Below are 19,930 nucleotides of genomic sequence, written 5' to 3'. Positions count from 1 at the left end.
AAATCTGACAAAATTTACCCAGAAATAGACAACCTGAATAGGCCTATCAGTATTAAAGCAATTCAGTTAATTGCCAATAACCTTTCAAAACAGAAATACCAGGCCCAGATAGATTCACTGATGAATTCTATCAAACACATAAGAAATTATATATAGCAGATTATGTCTTTCAAAAAAGTAGTCCATTTTATCTAGGTTATCAATTTGGAGATATAGAGTTATTAATAGAATTCTCTTAATTGTCTTTGTAATGGTCATGGAATCTGTAGCGATGTCCTCTTTTTCATTTCTGATGTTAGTAATTTCTGTGGTTTTTCTTCCTAGTTAAACTGGCTAAAGGTTATTGATCTTATTATAAGTCTTCAAAGAAGCCACTTTGGGTGTTACTGATTTTCTCTGTTGATTTCTTATTTTCAATTTAATTGATTTCTGCTCTAACTTTTATCATTCTTCTCTTTTGCTTACTTTGAATTTAATTTTCTCTTCTTTTTATCGTTTCCTAAGGTGGAAGCTTAGATTACCGATTTTCTTAGATTTTTACTTAGATTTCAATATATATATATTCAAAATCAATACTTTTTCCTTTTTTTTTTCCAGATACTTTTTCCTTTCTAACACAAATTTAAAGCATTCAATACTTTAAATTTTCCACTAAGGATTGCTTTCACTGCATCTCAGATTTTGATAAATTATATTTTCATTTTTATTTATTTCAAATATTTTAAAATTTCTCTTTAAATTTCTTCTTTGATCCATATATTACTTCAAAGTATGTTGTTTAATCTCCAAATATGTTGTGATTTTCTAGCTCTTTCTAGCTTAATTCCATTGTGATCTAACAGCAGACATTGTATGATTTCTATTCTTTTAAATTTGTTAAGGTTTATTTTATGGCCCAGAATGTGGTCTGTCTTGGATAATATTCCATGTGTGCTTGAGAAGAATCTGTAATCTGCTGTTGGATTAAATGGTCTATGGATGTCAATTATATACAGTTAACTGATGGTGCTCTTATGTTCAACTTGTGTTCAAATGTCCTTACTGATTTTCTGCTTGCTAGATCCGTCCATTTCTGAGAGAGGGATGTTATTGCTTCCAATTATAATAGTGGATTCATTTATTTCTCTGCATCCTATCAGTTTTTGCCTCATTTATTTTGTCTCTGTTATTAGGCACATACACACTAAGAATAGAATTGATTCCTTTGCCATTATGTATTGCCCATTTTTATCCCTGATAACTTTCCTTGCTCTGAAGTCATCTCTGTCTGAAATTAATACTGTTACCCCTCCTTTCTTTTCATTAGTCTTGGCATGGTATATATGTCTCCATCACTTTACTCTTAATCTACATGTCTCTTTATATTTAAAGTGCGTTCAGGGGGATGAGGTGCCTGGGTGTCTCAGTCGGTTAAGCTCCGACTTTGGGTCGGGTCATGATCTCACGGTTCATGAGTTCAAGCCCCATGTCTCATAGTTCGTGGGTTCAAGTCCCATGTCTGACAGCTCAGAGCCTGGAGCCTCCTTCAGATTCTTTGTCTCCTTTTTTTTCTGCTTCTCTCCCACTCATGCTCTGTCTCTCAAAAAAAAAATACATTAAAATTTTTTTTTAATAAAATTTTTAAAAAGTGCATTTCTTGTAGACAATATATACTTGAGTTATGTCCTTTTGATCCATCTGACAATGTTTTTTAATTGATGTATTTAGACTATTGACATTTAAAGTGGTTATTAATACAGTTGGATTAATGCCTACTATATATTTTTTTACTATTTTCTATTTGTTGTTCTTTGTTCCTATTTTCGTTTTCCATCCTTTTTTATTTGCCTTTTGTGATTTGAAATTTTATATAATTCCATTTCTCTCCTTTGTTAGTATAGAAATTATACATTTTTTAATTTTTTGGAGCTACCCTAGAGTTTTCCATATATATTTACAACTAATCCAAGTTCATTTCCAAATAATGCTATACCACTTCACAGGTGGTACAAGTACCTTAAAATAACAAAATATTCTCAATCCTTTTCTTCCTTCCTCCTGTCACTTGTATCATTGCTTTCATTCATTTCAGTTATAAGCAAACATTATACATACACACACACATATATATAATCAAGTTATATATACATATATATATGTGTGTGTGTGTGTATACATATATATATATATATATATATATACACACATATATATATATACACATATATATGTATATATATTCAAATGCATCATTGCTGGGGCGCCTGGGTGGCGCAGTCGGTTAAGCGTCCGACTTCAGCCAGGTCACGATCTCGCGGTCCGTGAGTTCGAGCCCCGTCAGGCTCTGGGCCGATGGCTTGGAGCCTGGAGCCTGTTTCCGATTCTGTGTCTCCCTCTCTCTCTGTCCCTCCCCCGTTCATGCTCTGTCTCTCTCTGTCCCAAAAATAAATAAAAAACGTTGAAAAAAAATTCAAATGCATCATTGCTAATATTATTTTAAATGAGCTGCTAGGGAATAAGAAAATAAAAGTTGTTATTTTATCTTTACTTATTAATTCTCTGATGCTCTTCCCTTTGTGTGTGTGTGTGTGTGTGTGTGTGTGTGTATCTGAATTTCTGACCTATATAATCTTCCTCCCCTCTGAAGTACTTTTTTTTTTTTTAACATTGCTTTCAAGGCAGGTCTATTGACAACAAATTACCTTAGCTTTTATTTGTCTGAGAAAGTCTTTGTTTCTTTCCTCTTTCAAGTATAACTTCTCAGGGCACAGAATTTCAGGTTGGTGGTTTTTTCTCTCAACACTTTAAATATTTCACTTTACTCTCTTCTTGCTTCAGTGATTTCTGAGAATTTGGATGTAATTCTTATCTTTGCTTCCTTTATAGGTAAGATTTTTGCCCAACCATCTCCCCACCCATGGCTTCTTTCAAGTTTTTTTTTTTTTATCTTTGATCTTCTAAAGTTTTAATACAATATGCCTAGATATAGGATTGGGATGCTTATTCTGCTTAGTGTTCTCTGAACTTCCTGAATCTGTGGTTTGGTGTCTGGCATTAATTTGGGGGGAAATTCTCAGTCATCATTGCTTTAAATATTGTTTGAGTTCCTTTTTATCTCTTCTTTTGATATTCCCACTGTATGTTTGTTACACATTTTGTAGTTGTCCAGGATTCTTAGAGACTCTGTTCTGGATTTTTTTCTAGTATTTTTCCTTTTTGCTTGTAAGTTTTAGATGTTTCTATTGTCATATTCTCAAGCTCAGAGACTCTTTCCTCAGTCATGTCTACTCTAATAAAGATCATTATTCTATCATAAGAGTTTTGATCTCTAGAATTTATTTTTATATCCTTTCTTAGAATTTCTCTCTGTTACATTATCCATTTTTCTTGCATGTTGTCTACTTCTCCCTATAAAGCCCTTACTGTAAAATTCCCAGTCTGATAATTCCAACATCTCTGCCCTGATTCTGGTTCTGATGCTTGCTCTGTCTCTTCAAATTGTGCCTTTTGCCTTTTAGTATGCCTTGTAATTTTTTTATTGAAGGATGGACATGATGTATTGAACAAGCATCTGTGGCAAATAGGCTTTGAGTAATGAAGTGATAAGACGTGGGGAGAAAGGGAACATTTTATATCACTATGATTAGGTCTCAGTCTTTTGATGAGTCTGTGCCCCTGGACTGTAAACTTTCCCCATGCTTCTCAGTATCTCCCCATGTTAGGTGAGACAAGATGGCTAGAGGGGATGGAGTTGGATATTTCTTTTACCCCAGATAGGTTGGGCTCTGATAAAACCCATCAGGTTAGGTTCTGTTTAACTAGTTTCTCCTGAGGTAGGCCTTGTTAAGAACAACATAATGCTCTGACATATTTGAAAATCGTTTTGTTTCCTTCCCTCTGCCAGAAGCACATGGGGATTTTTCTTAGATATTCACTGTGAGGAACTCATAGAACTTCTATAGGAAAAACTCAGAAGAGTGTGCCTCGCCCCGCCCCACTACACACACACTGATGATAGGGTACCCTTGGAGTTTTAACTCTCAAACTTGTCCACTCAGCATTCAGCAAATTATAAATTATGGATTAGGTTTTTCTGTCTAGCTGGCTCCCATGGAGATTTATGCCGCTATAAATTGTGATTATTTGTATCTACCTGTCTGTCTCTCCAATATTTGGGGCAGCAGTTTTCCCTGTAAACTCCTTTTTCTGACAGATATAAAGAGTTGTTGATTCTTCGGATGGTTCAGCTTTTTACTTGTTATTATGACAGAGTGGCAGCATCTAAGTTCCTTACATGCCAGACTATAACTCAGTGTTAAGGAATTGACTTAGTAAATGTGCAACTCAAGTCATAAGAGCAAAAATGTATGAGTATGTCAGGAACTAGACTACTAGTTGGGGGTGTTCGGTGTGCTGTGGCATTGGCCAATATGTTTTTACAGAAAAGATAGAGTATTGACCAAACTAGAAAGTTAGTTTAATGTTGATCAGTTAAGAGAGCCTCTCCTATATATGTTCATATGTGTGCATATGTACATACATTTGAATATACGCTTTATGTAATATTTTTTTCTTTTGATGTTTTATTATAAGCATATTCCTTTGTTCACACACATTACCTCAAAACAAATATAATATCTGCTTAATATTTTATGTTCCATCATTAGTATTACCATTTATTATCAGTTTTTTTCTACTTTAGTTTGCTCCTTTTATGTGGATAAATTTCATACAGAACTTAGCTAACTTGACCTTTAAAATTTTTTTTAATGTTTATTTATTTTTGAAAGAGAGAGAGACAGAGCACGAGTGTGGGAGGGGCAGAGAGAGAGGGAGACACAGAATCTGAAGCAAGCTCCAGGCTCGGAGCTGTCAGCACAGAGCCTGAGACAGGCCTCAAACCCACGAACCACGAGATCATGACCTGAGCTGAAGTCAGACGTTTAACCAACTGAGCCGCCCAGGTGCCCCACTTACTTGACTTTTTAGTTGGCATTTTAGATAATGGAACTTCACCTCTTTAAAACAATCTATTCTTCTGGTTTTGTTTACAGTTCTCTGACTTTTCTATGTATGTGTCTATTTGACATCTGTTCTTAGATCTCTGAACATCAGTTCAAACTTCATCTGTTTAAAATCACACACATGACTTATTTACTCCACCTTTTCTACTATTCCCTTTCTCATTAAATTGCAACACAGTACCAGAAAAACCATCAATCATCCTTGGTATGTCAATCTCCATTAACTTTAATTTTTAAATCATGTTAAATTGGCTTCCTAAAGATTCACCTATCTCTACATTCTCTCCCACCACCAGGTCCAATAAACCGTGATCTCAAGCACAGACAATGCAATAGCTTCCTAAAGATTCATGCATATACCTTCTTGAATTCTTCTTTTCATCAGACTGCTATTAATATAATCTCTGAAAAAGGTATTTAGCCATTAACTCTTGCTTTTAGGATCAAGACAATGCTCTTTAACATGTTCTTAAGCACCTGCATAATTTTGTCTCTTCCAGCCCTTCTGTTTTCATGCAGAACCAGTGATTTCTTTTGCTTTCTCAGCTATACACCTGCTTTCCCTTACTCTTTTTTTCCAGAAGCATATCTGTCATTTCCCCCCCCCCCCGCCCCATTTAAATGTAGCCACACATGCAGTTTCCTACATCACAAATCCTCCTCTATTTTCTCTTTCTTTAGTTCACTCATGGTTCAGATCTCAGTTAAAGTATTTCTTTCTCAGGAAAGTCTTCACTGAGGTTCTTAAGTAAAATCTTGTATAGGTTCTTGTATAGGTTTTCATGGCTGCATATGCCCTTTATTCTTAACAGTTATCAAGTTTGGATTTGATTGTGATTATTGGAATAATGTCTGTCTTTGCTACCAGACAGTAAAATCCCTGAAGTTTGCAACCATTTATGATTTTGATCACAGTTCTGTCTCTACTACTGTAAAGTACATGGTAGATGCTCAACAAGTATTTGATTGAAGAATAAACGAATGACATTTTATTTACACTAAGAATCAATTACCAATTCATACTACAGTCTGCTAAGCTACCTGACAAATGGTAAAATTTGTACCAATTAAAATAGGATTCCAAGAGCAATATACACCTTTTCAAATTTCAGATGTAGTACAGATTTCACCAAAAATAAGTCTCACTTTGAAAAGGCCCTCCAAATGAATCTTTATATGGGACAAGGCTTTGGACCATGGATAGGCTGTGATAGTGATGATCAGAAATTAAGACTATTTCTGTAGGCAACAAGTTCATTTTCAGAGAATGGCAAGGTATGAGTCTGAATCTTTATCTTCTGCGTCAAAACCCCAATCCTTAGAATCAGCCTTGTCCTACAAAATGAATAGGAAGACAGAAAAGAAATAGCATGTAGCTGATGACCAGAATCATTTATCAGCAATAGACATTAGTTCATTTAGACACATGTGACCATGAAGATTCCATGTAGGCCAGACTGACCTTGTCTCCTAAAGGGAAAAAAAAAAGGAAAAAGAAAAATTAAGAAGAGAACTATCTCTTTGTGATGCTAATTGAGTAAGAATGTTCTAAGACAATATATGTGAACTGAAGGTACTAGCTGCCCCAGGCCATTACCCTTCCCCCTTCCTACCTTATTTTTGGCCATTAATTGATCCAAGAAGCAATAGTTTTCTGTGAGTCAGCTTTTACTTCATAACAAACAGCACTAAGACATACAACAGTATGCATTTATCTCCAAATCACAGGTATGCAACTTGGTTGGGCTCGATCACCTCTACATGCTTCATTGTGGGTCACAGGACCCAGAAGGAACAGCTATGTGGTAGTTTTAAAATATGTTTACAAATTCTTTGATGCTCCTTTGAAGAGATGGAGCTTAATTCTCTGCTTCTTGAGTATGGACTGTAATTAGTGACTCACTGGCAACCGATAGAATAAGATGGAAGTGGCAGTGTGTGACTTTTGACCAGGTCATAACAGACATTTTTGTAGCCTCCTCCTTGCTGTGTGTTGAACTGCATGCTTGTGAGGAAGTCAGCCACCATCTTGGTAAGGATACTTACACCTATGGAGAGGCCCATGTGGTGAGAAATTGGGGCCTCCTGCTAATAGCTATGTGAATAAGACCTCTCGAAAGTGGATCCTTTAGACCTAGTCAAGCCTCACTTGACTACAGATAAGGCCAACATCTTGACTACAGCTCCATGGAAGATGCAGAGTCAGAAGCACTCAGTTAAGCTCCTCCAACATTTCTGGGCCCCAGAAACTATACGGTAATAAATGTTTCTTGTTTTAAGCTACTAAGTTTTGTGATAATTTAGTAGGCAGTATTAGCTAATGAACAAGCTGCTACCAGAGGCTTATTCTCATGTTGAAAGACATTGGTGTAAGTAGCCCAACTCAGTTGTGCAAATACATTTCAAGCCTCTGCTCTTGTCCCATCTGCAAATGTCCACTATCCAAAAGCACAGTATTTTGGTCAAACTCAACATCAATGGGCAGGGAAGTACTTCTCTACAGGAGGCTATGGTCACTTGATGACATCAGGTTCAAATCTTTAGAAATTTATAAGGAAGAAGAGTCTTTGCAGATGTGATTAAGAATTTTGACATAATGAAACTATCTTGGATTTAGGCCCAGTTGGGCCTAAATGCCATCACAGGTGGCATTCTCTTTATAAGAGAAAGGTGGGGGTGCCAATGCAAACTGGTACAGCCAATCTGGAAAACAGTATGGAGCTTCCTCAAAAAGTTGAAAATAGAACTGCCCTACAATTCAGCAATTGCACTACTAGTTATTTACCCAAAGAATACAAAAATACTAATTCAAAGAGATACATGAACCCTGACGTTTATTGCAGCACTATCAACAATAGCCAAGAGCAAAATTATGGAAAGAGCCCAGATGTCATCGACTGATGAATGGATAAATAAGAAATAGTATACACACACACACACACACACACACACACACACTAGAATATTTCTTAGCTATCAAAAAGAATGAAATCCTGCCATTTGCAATAACATGGATGGAGCTAGAGAGTAGTATGCTAAGCAAAATAAATCAGGCAGAGAAAGACAAATACCATATGATTTCACTCATATGTGGAATTTAAGAAACCAAACAAATGAACATCGTTGGGGAAAAGAGAGGCAAACCAAGAAACATACACATAACTATAGAAAACAAATTGATGGTTACCAGAGGGGAGGTGGATGGGGAGATGGTTAAATAGGTGATGGGGATTAAGGAGTGCACTTGTTGTGATGAGCAACAGGTATTGTATTTAAGTGCTAAATCGCTAAATTCTACACCTGAAACTAATATTTCACTGTATGTTAACTAACTGGAATTTAAATAAAAACTTGGAAGAAAAAGAAGAGAGAGAAACACGGGGGGAGATCTAACAAACACATAGAAAAGAAGCTGATGAAGTTGCAGGCAGAGGCTAGAGCCTTGTGGCCACAAGCCAAGGAACGCCAAAGCATGCTGGTAACCAACAGAAGAAAGAAGAGGCAAACCATGGATTCTCTCCTAGAATCTCTGATACCTTCCTTTTGGACTTCTGACCTCCAGAATTGTGACAGAATAAATTTCTGGTTTTTTTGAGCCACCAAGTTTTTGGTAATTTTCTACAATAGCCCTAGGAAACTAATACGTCCTCTGATAAGGTGGAGGGAAGAGTTGTATACTGGCTGAAAAATCATCTAATTTACTTTAGCATCACTTCAAAAGATAACCGGGCAATAAAAAGACTATGTATTGATATTACCAAAATAAATGAACAAATAAACACATAAATAAGCAAATGAATACATAGATGAGAAAAATGAATTCATATCAAAGATGAATTATCCATGAAAGCAGTAGAAAATGTCAAAATTTTTCTTCTCAAAACTTTCTAAGAAACCAAAGTAAAAAGATCTAAAAATAATACAATGTAAGAGAAGAGAAAATAGAGAAAATTAAGGTGAGCTCTTTAGATTTAGGGGGAAAATGGAGGATAGATGGAACAAGGAGTAAGTGCTGTGCTAGAACAGGCATACGGAAGATACGGGGGAAAAACACAAAAAATGAGATTTTTAAAAATCAAAGATAAATATATAAAAGAAAAGATGAAATCCATTTTATATACAATTAGTGTTTCTGAAGAAGCTACTGTTACAAACATAATAGGAAAAATTCCCAAGAAGAAAATTATACTGAAAGACATGTCAGTTTATAATTGAAAGGACATTATGTATTTTTAGAACAATTTATATAACATGTTTCATACTGGAAAATATTGCAGTTCAAAGTCAATGTGATCTTGGCTTTTCTTTTTTGATTTTACCTATTCATAATAAATATGAAGAAATCTTCGAATATGTCATGATGCCTGTAAGAAATTATTATTGATAAATCAAGTAAAGTAACTCAAGAGATGGATATCTAAGGTTTTCAACTCCGTGATTCCATTGACCTTAGTCTGAGCCATCCTTCTCATCAAGTTTGCATAAAAACAATTTCAGAAGCCAACTGTAATTGGCACTCATGTGCACCTGTTAATGTATTCATAAAATGCACTGGAGTCAATAATTGTTACCTCTATAGAAGTCAACGTTTTAAGTGTATTGTCACTTCTTTATATACTATAACAAGCATTTGGCAAACAAATCAACTGGCATAACATTACCTTTCTGTATGTTATACATACATACAACAACATATGACTACATATCAATGAGTTGTTTTTTTTAATACTGGGAGCAATGGCTTCACCAAATGGCTTCTCAGATATTCATGTGCCATGCAATTTGTTAAAATGATCCAATAAATGTACTCATTATGTACTAATTGTGTGTATTTTGTATATTTTTGGTAAATTGGAAAACATTACAGATTAGCCACACATTTGCCTATCTTCTTTTTTTCTTTTTTTTTTAAATGCTTCAAGTTCTTTTTTAAATTCCAGTTAGTTAACATATAGTGTACTTTTAGTTTCAGGAGTAGAATTTAGTGATTCATCACTTACATATAACACCCAGTGCTCATCACAAGTGCCCTCCTTAATACCCATCACCGATTTAGCCCATCCCCCCACCAACTCCCCTCCAGCAACCTGTTTGTTCTCTATAGAGTCTCTTCTATAGCTTTTTAAAAATAATGTCATGACAAAAAAATGCTCTGTGTTTTGTCAAAGAGAAATATATGTATGATTTATTGGGTTTTTTGGAATTAAATGGATATCCATAGGAAAATGATTTAATAGGCAAATGTCAATTCTTCACTACTTCTTCTAGAATGTGTATAATGGCGACATGAGTTATAGAAAATATACCCATTTTCACTTGAGACATTTTCAGTATAATGGGGGTGGTTGACACTAACAAATTTTCTGTTTACAAAAGCATACTTTTCCAAAGGTAAAAAGTGATGTAAAAGTGTCCGAGGGCTGCAGCACCTGCCCTTTGTATCAAATGGCACAAGAAACTGGGACTGTGTTTTCTTAGTCTCTTTTTCTCATAGGGCTGGGCAGGGACCTTGCACTTTGGCTGATAGTAAGTGTTGAGTGGTTAAATGAATGTTCAGACACTAATTCCTGCAGGTAAAGCAGATAGTACATACTACTATTAAGGCCAGCATATACCCAGAGACCATTTATGCTTTTCACGGGTAACTAGAGTAATGCACACTTTTCTGAGAGAAGCCCATGACTAAAGTTTGCCATTACTCCATTTCTCCTGTTTCTTTGGTGACAACCTGTAGGTTAAGATTACTTGAAGTCTTTCTAGAAGCTCTCATAGCATGGAATTTCTGGTTTGCTTGACAGAATAGTCCAGTCCTGTGCATAAGAGAATCTGAATCCTTAGGAAGTTCTTCCTAATACCTCAACTAAATTCTTGATTCAAGTAGTCCCCACATTTTAATACTACATTCCTTAGAAATGAAAAATGAGGGGCGCCTGGGTGGCGCAGTCGGTTAAGCGTCCGACTTCAGCCAGGTCACGATCTCGCGGTCCGTGAGTTCGAGCCCCGCGTCAGGCTCTGGGCTGATGGCTCGGAGCCTGGAGCCTGTTTCCGATTCTGTGTCTCCCTCTCTCTCTGCCCCTCCCCCGTTCATGCTCTGTCTCTCTCTGTCCCAAAAAAATAAATAAAAAATGTTGAAAAAAAAAAAATTTAAAAAAAGAAATGAAAAATGAACATGTACTATCTGCCTCCATACTCCTACATTACAACACACACACATTCAATCCCATTGTTTCTAGCAAAGTTCTATCTCAAGCATCCCAGACAAATTGGATTATTAAAAAAAGCTGTGTAGAATAAATATCAATTTCACTGTGTCAAGAGGTTTTCTTTTATTCTAATGTAAGTTTCTTTTGTTGCTGTTTTGTAGTGGCAGGAAACCGGACTAGAAAACCTCTTAAATGCATCTCAACTTCATGATTTCAAATTTTATAGTATTTTGTCTACATAACATAACTTCTGAAATAGGTACTTACTTTTATTTCCCCAAATGAACCAGATTCTCTCAGTGACTTCTGGGATTAAATTATGGAGTCTGGGGGAAGCTCTAAAGATGTGAGGGGTTGTATATATATTTGTTTATTCTTCAACTACAGAAAACTATTCTTTATGCCTAGTCAGCTGAACCAGGCTAAAGTTATTTTCCTTAAAATGCATATATTAAGACAAAGTTTTATAACGTTGTTTTAAAAATTGCTACATATTAGAAAAGTCCCCAATTTAACCATACTGTTATATAATTACTTTCTACAGGACACCATGATAAAAAATCGTACCAATTGCCCGAATAATGAACCTAACGTTTTTAAAAAACATGCATGTGATGATAATAAGGTAATAATAATTACTTGGAATTTATGTCATTCAAATTTGACTTTATAGAAGCTTATATTATTTGTATGTCTGTTAGAGATAATTATATTGCTTATATTCATATCATATTCTTTTGTTTCTCACCAGACAGTTCCCATTGACCTATTAAGTTATACTGTGGTCTTCTTTTATAATTATTTTACAAAGATCCCTATGCTTATTTGGTAAATAATTTTTTTCTATTTTAGCATTTCTATTTTCACTTTGAAAATGTTAGAAGAGCTGCTGAATTCAAAGACATACATATCCCTTATTTCTGAAATTCTTCTGCAGCAAAATATTTGTTAGAGTGATTGCTTGCATATTCACAAACATGTCATGACGATAATTTACTTCTAGGACTTTGAAATTTTTTCTTTCAATATTTGTTTATCTTCAAACAACTACTACCTCTGGTTGGTGGAATATTACAACTTACAAACCTTACAACAAAAGTCTGTGTCATTTCCTTCTACAGAAAATATTATGTGTTATTTCCATCTACAGAAACCAGTATGATATTCAAGTCTTTTTTAATTTCACAGTAACCAAGTTAACCTCATAGTATCTCATAGTGTATTCATAAATTCTTTTAATTTTAATTTCTTTAAATATTTGAAAGACTTGTTTGAAGTGAATATGGACCTTTATTTTCTTATTGCCAGCTATTCATCCATAGCTCAAAAGGTACAAAAATAATAAGAGAAACCACATACCTTTCATGACTGTTGCCTCCAGAAGCCCTCTCCTTTGGTTATCTCATTTAAAATTGAATAATCTTATTATATGCTCACTCATAAGTGATGAGATCATAAATGTATATTATAAAGAAAGGAGACTTTCAAAAGTCAAATAATCATTAAACCAAATTCTAGGGACTTCAGACTGTCACTTAGGAGCTACACAGTTTTAGTCTAGTTATTTGTCAGTCATGTGATTAACTGGAATGGAAATCTGGGGTGGAGGTGAGGCATTATTTGGCAGCACAGCTCTGGCTTTAGGCTCCTTACGAAAGCTTATCATTTCTTCATATTTTATTTGAACCACAACCCTTCTGATTTTTTTTTTCTATAATAGGAAGCTGTGTTTTTATATCGTGCTGCTCACAAGTTGAAGCACTTTGTCAAAGTGAATAACAGTGAGGAATTCAATCTCCACTTATCAAGAGTTTCACAGGGCATGTTACAGTTGTTGAACTGTACCCCCAAGGTAAGTTATTTACTTTGAACAGAAATACAAACTAGTCCTCTGATAGGATGCTATAATTCTCTTATGGATGTATCTATTATCTTAGAATTCTAAGTGCTTATTATTACCTGAGGTTTAAGTACATTTACTCAACTCTAGTAGAGGAAAATCTTACCAATTCTTAGCTGGGCAAATAGTTTATGAAAGAAGAGTAAAAATAAATGACTGCATACTTCATTGCTATAATAACTTTCCAAGAGGTTAATGTGATAAATTTTTACCTCTAAAACACATTAATAATTTTAATCCGTATATGTACACATTTATAAGAACTCATAGCCAATAAAAGAGATCATCTAATGTATTTAACAAATATCTTTACGTGTTAAAACTGGACATATATATATGTCCAACAATTTTTTTTATTTTTTAAAATAATTTTGATAAATATATAGGGCTAATTTTCCCCTACTTGTCTGCTAGTGGTTATGAAATATAAACAGCAAAACAAAATTTGGAAGACACTATCTTGACACTAGGCAACTGTTTCTTCATGTGCAAATGGAGAAAAAAATAGTATCTTATAGGAGGTTGAAAGGATTAAATGGCATAATTCATGTAAAGTGCTTAGTACTAAAAAAAGTTTCAACAAATATATTATTACCATTGCCTCCCCCTTGAGGAATTTTACCAGCTGTGAGAGAAAGCCAAAAAGTTTCTTATGCTTTTTTAAAAAGAAATTTTTAACATTTTCATGATAGGGAAAGGGTCATGTGTGTTTCTATTTTTTAATACCAGTAGTTGCCCACAGAAGGTGAAATGGTAAAATTATCTTTGAGCCCTATTGACAGTGATGAAAATAAAAACAATGGAATTTGAACTTCATTTATCATTACATTATCTACCTGATGCAAGCCAGTCTTCTCTTGGTGTCCTGGATTTACCAAGCTTATTTCCAATTTTTTCCCCTTACTTATGTTAGTCCTTTATGTGGAATTTCTACTGTCCTTTTTTCTATAACTTTGGACTATCCTGTTCTATGCATCCATCAAGGCCAAGCTTACATCTTGTGAAGGCATATACTCCAGGCGACTGCCTTTTAGTCCTTATTTAGAGTGATTTCAAAGCACTGTCTAATGGAGTCTAATGGCAGATAGGCTTCTTATTGCTCATACATCCAGTTGCTTAATAGTGACTGTCGTTGGAAAAGTTATGTTGAACATAAAGTCTCAAATCAGGGCTGAACTGAGAAGTCTGCAGACAAAACTGGTGATATCAACTCTTGGCTTAGGAAGCAGTAAGGGTTAGAGGTATGCTATATATTTCCAATTCCTTCTCTCGTGTGTTGAATGTTGCATGGAATACCATGTTCCAAAATCAACTAATTGTAGAAGAAAATACACAAATAATTTCTATCTTGAAATTAAATTAAATTCTTACAAAGTTAACTAACCTGATACAGCCCACCTTTTTCTTGAAATTATAAGGCAAAATGCTAAATTTTGAATTTAGCTACAGTGAATTTCCTTCATGAGTCAAGCATGTTATAACCTTTTATTGTTATTTAATTCATTTTGCTTCCGATGGATAAAGCTTATTAAAATTTATGGTCAGGATTTAATAAATTAATGCTAACTTTATTTTCATGTTGATTAAAATTCTACTTTTGTCCCGGTTAGTATACCCTTCTATATTAGTTTTTCATATCTCACAGGCATTAACATAGTGCTGGACATGGGAATGCCATGGGAATTCAACTTTTAAAGTGGATCCCCTGAGTGATTGCGATGGAGTTAAGAGACATTTCAAAATAGCTACCAAGGGTGGGGAGGTCTTGGAAAGGAGACACAAATAGCACTGAAATAATCAGTTCTGTGGTTCATGGTGGCAGAGCTTGATTGGGGTCAGCAAAGATGGGGCTTGGAAGTAGGATTCTTATTTGTCCTTTACTCTGACACAAATTCTCCAGATATGTTATTTTTAACAACCCTTATTTAGTGCTAAGAGAGTACCAGGCACTGCTCTAGGTATTATATATATATTACCTCAGACTTTACAAAAATCCTGCAAGTATGTACCATTAAGAAACTACAACACAGAAAAAGTTAGAAACATTCCCAAGGTCACAGATTGGTATGAAGTACATCTGGGGTTCAATTTAGGTGGTGTGGTTTGACGCTATGATCTCTCACGCCACCACCCTGCCTCAACTGTAGACCGATTTTACGGCCAAATTCTGTGAATGAATTGGTAAATAGACACAGAAGGCAGATATGAATTAAAAGTGGGGCTTTATTGCCAGAGAAGCTGGATTGAAGAACATGGCTTAGACATGAAGTCAAAGTGAGGACTCTGAACACTTCCCCAGGAGTCTAGCCCTGTATGCAGCAGGAGTCCAAAAGGCTCCCCAGTTGGAGAGAGAGCAGCAGGAGTCCAAAAGGCTCCCCAGTTGGAGAGAGAACCTGAACTGACAAGTGCAAAGAGAAAGCCCAGCCCAGACTGTGCATTGTGGCATTATTTCCTAGAACTTACCCCTCAATAAAGCACACCCCATCCTTTGCTAGGTGTGATGCCTTCAGAATTGATATTCCTAGTAAGTCAAGTAGGAGTACTATCATTTATTAAGCACTATGTATCTAGCCCTCTCTATAACCCTAGGAGAGGTGGTCGTATTGCCATTATAGAGATGAGGACACTGAGCTTCAAAATATTTAATTTCCCCAGGGATATACAGCTAGTAAAAGAACAAATTGGGATTCAAACCCCTATCTGTCTGAATATCTTGCTCTGATCCACACCTAAAGAACCTCTTTGCCTTTTTCAGAATCCCATTTTGAGGGTCAATGTAGTGATTGAGTTCAGATTATATTCAACATTAAATTAGAAAGAGAATGCATTCTGGATAGACTGAAAAGGACATTTGTAATTCAGACTGAATATGTCCAGAAGGGGAAGGGAAGTAGGTATGGGGTAGGAAATATCTTACCCTTGAGATTGCTGCATCCCCTAAACACGAGGCATGCTCTCCAGACAAACCTCTTTCAGCTGACTCAGTGGTAACCAATGTAGGAAGTGATTACTGCCTTGTCTAGCTGCTGATTCAAGTGTAGTTTCTATCTCCCTTCTACACCAGTAGTGAAGCCTCTGGAGTCAGACTCTGGATTCACATCTCAACTGTACTATTGACTGATGGCATGAGCTTTAAAAAGTTACTTCTTTGAATCCCTGTTTCCTCAGTTCTGCATTAAGACTAATAGAAGTAGCTACCTCGGTTATATGAGAATTAAATATGATTATATAATATGCTTTAAAAAGTGTTTGCCACATAACAAGCTTCAGTGGGCAATACAGCACCATCAGTGGAGGCTGGAGCCACTTACACCAAACCCTGCCCCCCTGTATCCTGCAGGGGCATCTTTATTAGGACAGGTCTGTGAGCAAGCACAGCAGGTCTCTTCCCCAGAGGACCAACACAGACACCCCGCATGCAGCAGGTCTACTGATCATAGAGTGCTCCAAAGTTTCTGCTTCGGTTCTGGTGGAAATAGGATTGGTCTTTTTTTTTTTTTTTTAATTAGGCTTATAATTTTTGTTTGTTTGGGTTTTTTTCCTTTTCCCATTTTTGGATCAGGTCTTTCTTTCTTTCTTTCTTTCTCATTGGAATCAGGCCTAAAGTTTTATGGTTGCTTGTTTGTTTTTGTTCCTTTTCTTTTTCTCTTTTCTTGGAGTAGGATTTTTTAAAAATCAGGCTTATTTTAACAAACAAATCAAATACACCTATTTATAAAGGCCCAAACACTCCCCATTGCAAACAAGGGGGAACTCTGCAGAGGACTGACCTGGGGAAAGAGCAGCCAAATCACAAAAGTAGAGACTGCATACAGCATACACCAGAAACACTTCCTAAAGCACCAGGTCCTGGACAATGTATGATCCCTTCTTAATATAGCACTACTCTCAGGAGCAGGAAACAACAAGCTTTCATAACATGGAAAAGACAGAAACTTAGACAAATGACAAGATGGAGGAATTCTCCCCAAAAGAAAGATCAAGATGTAACCACAGCCAGGGATTTGCTCAAAACAGATATAAGCAATATCTGAACAAGAATATTGAACAACAGTCATAAGAATACTAACTGGGCATGAAAAAAGCATAGAAGACACCAGAGAAACGCTTGCTGACGAGATAAAAGACCTAAAAACTAGTTAGGCTGAAATAAAAAATGTTTTAACTGAAAGGCAAAACCAACTGAATGTAATCACAGGGCCCTATGAGCAGGAAAGAGATACCAAACACAACAAAAACTAGAAAGGAAAAGAGACAATATACAGGAAGAGTGACTTTACAGGTAATACAATGGCACTAAATTCATATCTATCAATAATTACTCTAAATGGAAATGGACTAAACGCTCCAATCAAAAGACATAGGGTATCAGAATGGGCAAAAAACCCCCAAAAAACCCAAAAAACTCCTTGATATGCTGCTTACAAAAGACTGATTTTAGCCCAAGATACCTCAACATGGAGAATGAGGATATGGAGAACCATTTATCATGCTAATGGGCATCAAAAGAAAGCTGGAGTAGCCATACTTATCTCAGACAAACTAGACTTTATTATTTTATTTTATTTTATTTTATTATTTTATTTTATTTTATTTATTTCATTTTATTTTTAAAATAGTTTATTTATAAATAAATAAAGGCAGACAGTGTGAGTGAGGAGGGACAGAGGGAGGGAGACAGAGAATCCCAAGCAGGCTCCATACTGTCAGCACAGAGTCCCATGGAGGGCTTGAACTCATGAAACCATGAGATCATGACCTGAACTGAAATTAAGAGGTGGACACTTAACTGACTGAGTCACCCAGGCACCCCCAGAAAAACTAGATTTTAAATCAAAGGCTGAAATAAGAGATGAAGAAGGGCACTCTATCATAATAAAGGCATCTATCCATCAAAAAGATCTAACAATTGTAAATACTTATGCCCCCAGTGTGGAGCCACCTAAATATATAAATCAGTTAATAATAAACTTAAAGAACTTAAAGTGAATAGACACTTCTCCAAAGAAGACATCCAGATGGCCAACTGACACATGAAAAAGTGCTCAACATCACTCATCATCAGGGAAATACAAATCAAAACCACAATGAGATACCACCTCACACCTGTCAGAATGGCTAACATTAACAACTTAGGCAACAACAGATGTTGGCGAAGATGTGGAGAAAGAGGATCTCTTTTGCATTGTTGGTGGGAATGGAAGCTGGTGCGACCACTCTGGAAAACAGTATGGAGGTTCATCAAAAAAAACCCCTAAAAATAGAACTACCCTATGGCCCAGCAATTGCACTACTAGGTATTTATCCAAGGGATACAGGGATGCTGTTTCAAAGGGACACATGCACCCCAATATTTATAGCAGCACTATCAACAATAGCCAAAGTATGGAAAGAGTCCAAATGTCCATCGATGGATGAATGGATAAAGAAGGTGTGGTATATACATACAATGGAGTATTACTCGGCAATCAAAAAGAATGAAATCTTGCCATTTGCAACTATGTGGATGGAACAGGAGGGTATTATGCTAAGCGAAATTAGTCAGTCAGAGAAAGACAAGTATCATATGACTTCACTCATATGAGGACTTTAAGACACAGAACAGATGACCATAAGGGAAGGGAAGCAAAAATAATATAAAAACAGGGAGGGGGTACAAAACATAAGAGACTCAAATATGGAGAACAAACAGAGGGTTACTTGAGGGGTTGTGGGAGGGGGGATGGGCTAAATGGGTAAGGGGCAATAAGGAATCTACTCCTGAAATCATTGTGGCACTACATGCTAACTAATTTGGATGTAAATGAAAAAAATAAAATTAGTAATAAAAAGAAAAACAATAGTAACAAACTTAAAGAACTCATTGATAATAATACAATAATAGTAGGAAACTTTAACACCCCACTTACAACAATGGACAAATCATCTAAGCAGATCAGCAAGGAGACAATGGCTTTGAATGATACACTGGACCAGATAGACTTAACAGATATATTCAGAGCATTGCATCCAAAAGCAGCAGAATACACATTCTTTCTGAGTGCACATGGAACATTCTCCAGAAGAGATCACATACTGGGTCAGAAATCAGGCCTCAGGCAGTACAAAAAGATTGAGATCATACCACACATATTTTAAGACCACAACACCATGAAACTTGAAGTCAACCACAAGAAAAAATTTGGAAAGACGAGGTTACAGAACATCCTACTGAAGAATGAATGGGTTAACCAGGAAATCAAAGAAGAAATTAAAAAAAAAATACATGGAAGCAAATGAAAATGAAAACACAACAGCCCAAAACCTTTGGGATGCAGCAAAGGCAGTCTAAGAATGAAGTATGTAACAATACAGGTCTCCTTAAGATGCAAGAAAAGTCTCAAATACACAACCTAACCTTATACCTAAAGGAGCTGGATAAAGAACAGCAATTAAAACCCAAACCTAGCAGAAGAAGGGAAATAAAATAAAATAAAATAAAATAAAATAAAATAAAATAAAATAATTAGTACAGAAATAAATGACACAGAAATTTAAAAAAAGAATAGATCAACGAAACCCAGAACTGGTTCTTTTAAAGAGTGAGCAAAATTGATAACCCCCTAGTTGGACTTAACAAAAGAAAAGAGAAAGGACTCAAATAAATAAAATCATGAATTGAAGAGGTGAGATCACAACCAACACTGCAGAAATACAGAGAATTGTAAGAGAATAATATAAGCAATTATATGCCAACAAACTGGGCAATCTGGAAGAAATGGACAAATTCCTAGAAACATATAAACTACCAAAACTGAATCAGGATGAAATAGGAAATTTTAACA

The 19,930-nt window shown here is 35.6% G+C and overlaps 1 protein-coding gene and 1 long non-coding RNA gene across 4 annotated transcripts in view; one reads left to right on the top strand and one right to left on the bottom strand.

Moving 5' to 3' along the window:
• The window catches only part of LOC131495111 (uncharacterized), a 50,852-nt gene extending 38,108 nt beyond the window's left edge, over positions 1 to 12,744 (bottom strand). The window contains exon 1 of the long non-coding RNA XR_009253771.1: positions 12,566 to 12,744. This is a non-coding gene — a long non-coding RNA (uncharacterized LOC131495111). The remainder of the gene's footprint in view (positions 1 to 12,565) is intronic.
• IL7 (interleukin 7) overlaps positions 1 to 19,930 on the top strand; it is a 96,035-nt gene that overhangs the window by 36,089 nt on the left and 40,016 nt on the right. For 2 of the 3 annotated variants that reach the window (XM_058699907.1, XM_058699906.1), the window contains exons 3-4: positions 11,751 to 11,831; positions 12,927 to 13,058. In XM_058699907.1, coding sequence (XP_058555890.1) covers positions 11,751 to 11,831; positions 12,927 to 13,058 — 213 coding nt within the window. The remainder of the gene's footprint in view (positions 1 to 11,750; positions 11,832 to 12,926; positions 13,059 to 19,930) is intronic. The other variant, XM_058699908.1, reaches the window with a different exon arrangement.

This window comes from Neofelis nebulosa, chromosome 14, assembly GCF_028018385.1.
Source record: "Neofelis nebulosa isolate mNeoNeb1 chromosome 14, mNeoNeb1.pri, whole genome shotgun sequence".
Lineage (NCBI taxonomy): Eukaryota > Metazoa > Chordata > Mammalia > Carnivora > Felidae > Neofelis > Neofelis nebulosa.
Note: the sequence above shows the minus strand (reverse complement) of the source record. Positions and strands in the feature narration are given on the sequence as shown.